The sequence below is a fragment of the Chiloscyllium plagiosum genome, chromosome 26 (assembly GCF_004010195.1).
Source record: "Chiloscyllium plagiosum isolate BGI_BamShark_2017 chromosome 26, ASM401019v2, whole genome shotgun sequence".
Taxonomy (NCBI): Eukaryota; Metazoa; Chordata; class Chondrichthyes; order Orectolobiformes; family Hemiscylliidae; genus Chiloscyllium; species Chiloscyllium plagiosum.
In genome coordinates this window covers 46250790-46260222 of record NC_057735.1, presented here as the reverse complement: position 1 = coordinate 46260222, position 9433 = coordinate 46250790, and the positions used below count along the sequence as shown (strand labels likewise).

At 36.6% G+C, this 9433-nt stretch overlaps 1 protein-coding gene across 1 annotated transcript in view; it reads right to left on the bottom strand.

The window, feature by feature from the left end:
• Positions 1–9433, bottom strand: part of sycp1 (synaptonemal complex protein 1) — a 374769-nt gene that overhangs the window by 70529 nt on the left and 294807 nt on the right. Inside the window, exon 26 of the mRNA XM_043716250.1 lies at positions 6261–6335. Coding sequence (XP_043572185.1) covers positions 6261–6335 — 75 coding nt within the window. The remainder of the gene's footprint in view (positions 1–6260; positions 6336–9433) is intronic.

Below are 9433 nucleotides of genomic sequence, written 5' to 3'. Positions count from 1 at the left end.
AAACAGCAATGGTCCCAAAACAGATCCTTGCGGAACACCGCTAGTAACTGCACTCCAAGATGAACCTTTACCATCAACTACTACCCTCTGTCTTCTTCCAGCCAGCCAATTCCTAATCCAAACCTCCAACTCACCCTGAATGCAAAGACCTCCGTATTGTTTGCAGTAGCAAACCATGGGGAACCTTATCAAACGCCTTACTTTGTTGCAGCTTTATGAGGACATATGCAGGAATATTAGGGGGAGGACTAATAGTATTGTGCATGAGGTGGAAGTAGGAATGCTATTCCGATGAAACAACACTCCTAGAGGCTTAATCCTCTCAAAGCCACACAGATCCAGAAGGAAATGGATGTGATGGTCAATGAAGATATCATCGAACTGAGTCAGAGTGAGTGGAATTCACCGATCATGTTCGTTCTCAAACCTGATGTCTACACAATTTTGTGTAGACTATTTGAAGGTACTGTTGTAACTAAATCAAACTCCTATCCAATATCAAGGTTGGAGGACTGCATAGAGAATGTTGGACAAGCTACTTACATCGGGAAGTTGAACCTACTGCATGGTTATTGACAGGTAGCTTTATCAAAGAAAGTGAAATAAGTTTCTGCATAAATGGGCTGAAACAATTCAATGTGTTGCCCTTTGTGTAATGAAAAATGCACTGGCCACATTCCAAAGACTCATGAACAGAGTTGTGGCCAGATTAACAAATTGTGGCATATATCTTGAAGATGTAGTGATCTTTAATGAGTAATGGAAAGATGACATGGCACAGTTGGCAGACCTCTGAATAATTACAAGAAGCAAAACTGGTAATAAGCTTAAAGAAAACAGAATCAGCGAAGGCAGAGGTGACGTTCTTGGGAAGTAACATCAGACATGGAAGGTTGATTCCAAAGAACGTGAAGACGAAGGCCATCAAGGAATTTCCATGACTATCTACAAAGAAAGAAATACTTCGATTTTTGTAACTAGGCAGATTCTACCAGAAGTTTGTTCCAAACTTTAGCAGTGTGGTAGCAACACTGACGGATTTACCAAAGAAGAACAAAATTTCGATGGTATTTGAGAATTTAAAAGCTATATTAACCACTGCATCAAGTTTAGCTACACAAACATTTTTGAAATCCTTCAAAGTTGCAATTGATGCTAACGATATAGGAGTTGGAGCTGTACTGCTACAGGATTATGATGATGAAATTGAACGGCCATTTGGCTATTTTTCAAAGAAATACAACACCCACCAGAAAAAATACTCTCCCATCAAGAAAGAATTATTGAGTTTGGTACTGACTTTGCATCATTTTAATATTTGTGATGAACAATGTATCGGAGATGGTTGTGTACACAGACCATAATCCTCTCACATATTTGGAAAGATTTAAAGACAAATATATGAGATTATTTTGTTGCAGTCTTACGGTACAGACTTTTAATTTACAATTCATAAATGTTGCAAGTCATAGAAATGTGATAGCAGATACGTTATTGTGGAAGTAATAGGTGTAGATAAAATTGAACAGCATCGTTTCCAATTTTATATGTACGCAGAAATTAATATGAAAAGTATAACTTAGATTAATGACATATGTATTTCATAGTAGTGGGATTAAGAATTAGAGAAAGAAAAACCATCTTTTCATTATGATGGTTCATTTTTTTCTTAAGGGGGGGGAGATGTTATGAAGTTAAAGGCAGATACTGTACCTTTGAGGAAGACAGAATGCTTTTCTGAACTGAGACATTACAAGCACACGTGCATACAACTAGATGGCAGTACCACAGTGTACTGAAAAAGTGAAAATATCTAACATTTGCTTTAAAAATGAATACCTGAATTTGGTTGCTGTTTTGACAATAATTCAAATTTAAACAATCAATTTAAATTATGCCCCAGGAAATTAAAACCCAATCGAGTTTGAATTTATTATTTTGCCAACAATGAACCAATGAGATGATCCGATGTTGGGGATTAGAAGAATGTAGACATCCTGAAAATTGGTCAGACAGCAACTATCGTAGAGAGACAAACTGTTGGAGAGCTAACTGCCCATCTAATATCTTGCTCTCAAATAAATTAGAATACTCTCTATCAAAGGTACCTTTTCATGTGAAACATACTCGCAGTAAAAACAAGAAGATGACCCAGGGAGATCTGTAGACAGAGTGAAAACACCGAAGAGACAGAGACTGTGTGATCTTGAGATTATATTAATGTAATGTTTAATAAATGTGTTATTGGAATAGCATAGTATTTTATTGAATTGGGGTCAGATAGTAAGTAAAGAAAAGGAGAGCTTAGATTTGTGAATACTTTTTGTTTAATGTTCACTATTAGAATTCGAAAAAATAAATTGTTATTTTTCTTTAGATAGTGGAATTTAGGCAGTCTCTGTCACTCACTTACATTTTAACAGATTATGAGGCGAGGTGGGCTTTCCTGGGTGTTTGGTTTTAAATTAACAGAGGGGTTCAACCTCCACATCATAACAATTGGAAAAGATACCCCTTCCTGAATGTTCAAAGTATCCACAAGCAGTGCTTCATGCATGAACTGCCAGATTTCTTTTCAGCATAATTCATTCATCCTGCACTAGACCTCTGGTCACAGCTACCAGACCATCATACTATAGACTAGCTTTTAAAATCATAGCTTTTCCCTCTAGACTTAACTTGTGACTATAGTGGGGATTGAGGCACAGTGGTAGATGCAGCCAAAAAAAGCCATGTTGCTATCTGAAACATGGTCAAATGAACAACTAACTTGCAAATACAGTCTTCTGCTGTCTGACTGATAGATATTTGGTAGTGGGTTGCATAATTCATAATATCGACATTATGAGGGACTAACATGTAACAAATGTTTCTTCTTAAAAAGGGATGTTACATTAGCCATTTTCAAGTCCTCTGCAACCTCCCTATTCTTTCTACCATCAAAATACCTTTCTGTTCTTTGGGTTTATCCTTCACTACACTACAAATATAAAGATATATGCTAAATCAAGAATTAAAACTCATTTCTATTTCTCCCAAAGTATAAGTATATATCTCTACCTGAATGATTGAACATTTATCCATATCTTACTAACTTTAGTGCTCCTATGAAATATTCTCCAGTGGCCACAATCTGAAATGAAGGAGGCTGCCAATTTCCACTGAGGATACTTGTTTATAACCTGACTAGGTCTTGGGTATTCTGAGATCATAAGAAACTTAAGCACTATTTAGCCAAATGTGCCTGCTTCATCATTAAATAAGATTGGAGCTGATCTGATTGAGACCTTAACACCACTTTCTTGCCTGATTCCCATATTCCTTGACTCTTTTATAGATCAAAAATCAGTTTCTCTTAGCTTTAAATATCTTCAATAGCCAGTTTACATCTTATCTCTGTGGAATTTAGGCAGTCTCTGTCACTCACTTACATTTCCAAAGACTAATTACCCTCTGATAGTAGAAATTCTCTCTCATCATTATTTTAAATGTTTTCAGTTTGTCTCTGAGTTCTGGACTCAACTTTGGGTGGGGGACACATCCTTTTAGCATCTAATCCTATCCAGGCTTGTAACATTTTACATATTCCAATAAGATTACCTCTTATTCTTCTAAATTCTAATGAGTTTAAACCCAATCTACTAAACCTTTCCTTACAAGGCAAACTTGTCATCCCAGGAATCAATTTGTTGGAAGAGGGACTGTGTAGATTGGGATTAAATTCTTTGGAATTCAGAAGATTATGGGGGGATCTTACAGAGACATAAAAAATAATGAACGGAATAGATAAATTAGAAATAGAGAGAATGTTTCCACTGGCAGGTGAAGCTAGGACAAGAGTGCATAGCCTCAAGATTAGAGGGAGCAGATTTAGGACTAAATTGAGAAAGAACTTCTTCACCCAGAGGGTTGAGAATCTATGGAATTCCTTCCCAGTGAACTAGCTAACACTACTTCTGTGAACATTTTTAAAGTTAAGGTAGATTTAATTTTGAGAAATAAAGGAATTATGGGATACGGTGAGAGCGTGGGTAAGTGGATCTGAGTCTACGAAAAGATCAGCCATGACCTTATTGAATTGTGGAGCAAGCTCGAAGGGCCAGACGGCCTACTCCTGCTCCTAGTTCTTATGTTCTTGTGAACTTTCTCCAAATTTCTTCTAATGCAAATGTACTTATTTATGTGGGGTTTGTTAGCTCAGTTGGCTTGAATGCAGAGTAACATTGACAACATGTGTTCAATTTCTGCACTAGTTGAGGGTCTCACTGTGAATGTCCAGCCTTCTCAATCTCTCCCCTCACCTGAGACAAGGATGACTCTAATCAGAGAGCAGTCTGTTAGGACTTTCACCACGCTTTTAAGTAAGGAGATCAAACTATACACAGTACTATAGATGTAATCTCACCAATGTACTGTAGTTGTAGCAAGACATTATATTCCATCCCCCTTACAATAAAGACAACCTTCCAATTACTTGCTGTACCTCTACACTACCTTTTGTCATTCATGTACAAAGATATCCAGATACTTCTGCACTATTTCCCAGTCTCTGTTAATTTAAATCATATTTTGCTCCTTTATTCTTCCTGTGAAAGTGGAGAATCTTAAAATTTCTCATATATACTTCATCAGCCAAACTTATGCCCACTCACTGTATTTATGTGCCTTTGCAAGATCCTTGTATCTGCCTAACAACTTGCTTATCCATCTATACTTATATAATCAATAAATGTGGCTAGAATACAACTAGTCTCTTCAACAAAGTAGATTGTAAATAATTGAGGTCTCACCACTTGTTGTGGCACTTCAGTAGTTATGGTTTGCCAGCCCAAAAATTATCCATTTATTCTGACTCTCTATTTCCTATTAATTAACCAATCTTTTCTCTGTGCCAATAAAGCACCCTCAAAACCATAAGAAATAATCTTGTGCAGTTACCTTTTCTTTTGCACTTTATAAAATGCTTACCTCTACGTTACATCTACTGCAGTCTTAATCCACCATACCTGTTAAATCCTTAAAAAAATTCTAATAAATTTGGGAAACATTATTTCTCTTTCACAAAATCACTTTGGCTCTAACTGATTGTACTATCATTTTTTAAATGCTTTGCTACTACCTCCTTAATAATGGATTCTAGGAATGTGCCAGTGACTAATGTTCGGCCAACAGGTCTACAGCTGACTGCTTTCAGTCTCCTTCCTTCCTTGAATAGGTGTTACATTTTTGGTTTTACAATTCCTTGGGACCTTTCAAAATCTATGGAAGTTGGAAATAGAAGTAAGAGTAGGTTTCAATGAATAAGCTGCCACAATCTCTCGGGTTGAGAAATATAAAGATTTACAACTCTGAGTCAAGAAATTCCTCATCTCAGTTCTAAATGAACTCCCTCTTATTCTGGGACTGCATCATTTCAGGATTTTTTTCTTGTGTTAGAAATCATTCCTTGCTACGTTTATTTGGCAGTGGTAACCTGATGAAGTTTGACTCATGCAACAGCAAAGGCTTGTAATTACGTCATGACATTAACATAGTAAAACTTTCCAAACTGTAACATGGTAGTGTTACTAGACAAAACTTGGCACCTGCATTATTTAATTTTAGGGAAAATGGGCCAAAAGCATGGATAAAAGAAAAGTTTCAAGAAAGGCCTTAACGAAGGAAAGGAATTATTGAAGAGGATAGGTTTACAAAGGGAATTCCAGACCCCAGGGCTTTCGCAATCAAAAGCACAGCTGCAATGGTGGAACAATTAAATTAACAATGCTGAAGATGCTTCAGTTGGAGGAATAATTGGCTAATGGATTGTAAGACTGGAGTAAATTTGTAATTGCAATAAATTAGTAGAAATGTGCCAGATTGATTACTTTGATCTGGAGCATTGCTTGTTCTATGGGCAGTGCTAGCTTCAGATACATCTTCTTTAAAGCAGATCAAACAATTGTGGAAAGCTGATTTGCACTGAGTGTAATTTGTATTTGAAATTCTGCAAGTCTTTGGACTGGTTTGGTCAATTTTAGACAAATTGCATCACAGGTGCCCACGATGCAAACCTTCGATTTAAAAATAAAAATATACTATTCAAGACAGTTAAGTCTAAAAAATAATTTAACATTGTGCAAAGTACATAAGTGAAAATTATCAGTCCTGTTGCTCAGAGAAAGAGAACAAGAGATACATGTAAAAGGACAAAAGCAACCAGCAAAAGGCTATATTTTGACTGATCACACTTAGTAAATTTACAGTATAAAAATACAAACCTTTTCCTCAATTACATTTTTAAGTTCCTGTTTTATACCCGAGAGCTCATCTTTGACAGATAATAATTCAATCTCCTGGGTAAAAAAGACAAACTCATTAATATAAAATCTTAGCTTGGAAAACAGGAAGCCAATTATTCTAAACAGGCAGAAAATGGTTAGGTTTTAAAAGCTAAGCTGTAAAGCTACAAAATATTTCAAAATAAATATTAAACATAATTTTTTAGTTCTCATTTTTCTCCATCTCCCACAACCCCCATTTCATCAAGAATTTACACATGTACCAAAGTAATACAGGAGTGATGCACCTGTCCTAAATTGAACGTCCCTGTTGCCAACTTGATTCTGGAAACATATGCTTGTGGATAGATGGAGGACTGTTAACCTGTGATGATGGACAATTTACTGGTCTGTGGACAACTTAAAAATCAAAAATGGGAAGCTTCCTCCAAAGCACCCAGTCATGATTTTAATACTAGTGGTTTTGGTGTAGGGAATAACATGATCTTGAAAGGTGAGTTCATCATTATTACATCTGATAGCAAGAGTTTATTTTTAAATGACCATAACATGAATTTAAAGTTTCCAACATGGATTCTGTGAATGCAGCAATAACAGGTAAACAAGAGGAATAGTAATCTTGGGACAAAGGACAGAGGGCCTGATAGGATAAAAATACTTATTCTAAACTACAACAGGAGTGACAGTAACAAGTGTCAAACAATCTGGGTTGTCATTTGTGTAAAGCGTTAGGAACCTGCAAAATGCTTGTGATGATGTCATGAAGATACGATTCTTCACTAGGCCTACATAGTACAAGTGTGAGAAAATTAAAGGGAAAGACCGAAACACACAGAAAGCTATGGAGCTTCATGATGCCTAGCCATGTGAATGCCAGAAACATATACAGACATATGTGAGGAAAACTGATTAGCATTTGGTGGTAGAGTTCATGGAGTAGTAACTCAATAATGTAAGAGTAAGATTAAAGTCTGAAACATGCTGAATTGCCCATCGTGTCCAGGGATGTACAGGCTCGATAGATTAGCCATGGGAAATTCAAGGTTACAGGGATACGGTAGTGAGATGCTCTTAGGAGGCGCAGTGTGGACTTGGTGGGCAGTATAGCCTGTTTCCAGACTGTAGGGATTCTATGATCCCTGAATATATTGTAGAAATTCCTAATAGGTAATATACAATTTTAGAAAGCATCTCAAGCCTGAAGATAGTTCTTAATCTTCCCTTCTCCTTAAATAGTCTACCTTGAACTTATACTCATAAAGTCATTCTTTATTTTATTGTTACCAGCTGTTCTGTCAATTTTGGTTTACTTTATTATGGGATGTGAGAGTATTATTAATCCCCAATGTTCTCTAGAAAGTGGTGATGAGCTGTTTGATCAACTATTGTAGCCTATATACCAGATGTGGTCTAGCCAAGCCCTTATATATTTAAAGCAAGACCTCATTACTCCTGTACTAAATTCCTCTTGCAATAAAGGTTAATATTCCACTAACCTTCCTAATAGCTTGCTGTATCTACATCTGAGCCTTCAGTGAATTATTGACTAGAACACCTCAGACTTGCTGTACATCTGCACTTTCCAAACTCTTACCATTTAAGAAATGCATTGCATATATTTTCACCCTAACAAAGTGAATAACCTCACATTTACAAACATTATATTCCATCTTTCATATTCTTGCCCATTCACTAAGCCTGTGTACATTATCCTGAAGCTGCTTTATATCTCCCTCATAAAACACTTAGCCACTTCATATCAACTGCAAAATTAGAAACATTATATTTAGTTTCCAACTCTAAATCATTGATATATTAGTAAATGGCTGGGGCTCAAGAACTAATCCTTGAAATAGCCCATGAGTAACAGCATATCAATGCAAGTATGTTTTTTTTTAGCAAGTCATTAATGCATGCCAATAAACTTGGTTAAAATAAAACAAAGAACTGCAAATGCCAGAGAAACAAAAATAGTAATCATTGGAGAAACTCAGCAGGCCTGGCAGCATCCGTGGAGAGAAAACTGAGTTAACATTTCGAGAATGGTTCTGAACAAGGGTCACTGGACTTGAAATGTTAACTCGGTTTCTCTCTCCAAAGATACTGCCAGACCTGGTGAGTTTTTCCAGAAACTTCGGTTTTTGTTTGTTCCAATAAATTACCTCCAATCTTCTGGACTTTAATTGTTCTAACCAGCCTCTTGTGGGGAACATTATCAAACATCTTCTGAAAATCTAAGAATAGTATGTCCAATAGCTCTCTATCAATTTTTTAAGAACATCTCCAAAAAACTTCAGCAACTTAGTCAACATTATTTCCATTCCCAAATCCTTGCTAAATATGCCCAGTTAATCAATCAGTTTCTGAGTTCCAAACATTGTTCTTCAAATCTGAAATCCTCCCTGACTAATGTACTGATCTTATTCCTTAGTATGAGTGCAAATCTACCTCAATTTCCTTCATAGTTGTCTGGTAGTCACCCTTCTTTCTTTGCCCTCACTCTTCTAATCTTCAGTGTAACCATCTCCCAAGAAGTGCTATCTATGTAGGCCTGGCGTCATGGATGCACAACAGTGATTCCAGTTGCTGTTCATTGACAGAAATTCCCGGTTACTCATTCTGTCTCAGTCCCATTTCGGCAAAGTCTACCTCACTCTGACATGCAGCTAACTCCCAATTCCATCTATTTCTCTCTCACTCTTATGAGCACTTCTCTTAAACTTTAAAACGCACAAGTTTCAGAACTCTCTAACAAACCTTGTGCCCCATTATGAACTATAATATATCATTAAAAATAATAAGTGTAATAGCAATATGGCCAAGTCTCAAAACTGTTTTTAAAAGAAATCACTGTGGTACAGAAATGTTTACAAGTTAATTATTAACTTTTGACACATGGAAACACAAATAACTCAGCACCAGAAATTCAAGCTTATAATAGTCATAGAGACGTACAGCATGGAAACAGATCCTTCAGTCCAACCTGTCCATGCCGACCAGATATCCCAACCCAATCTAGTCCCACCTGCCAACACCCGACCAATATCCCACCAAATGCCTCTTAAATGTTGCAATTGTACCAGCCTCCACCACATCCTCTGGCAGCTCATTCCATACATATACCACCCTCTGCATGAAAACATTGCCCCATA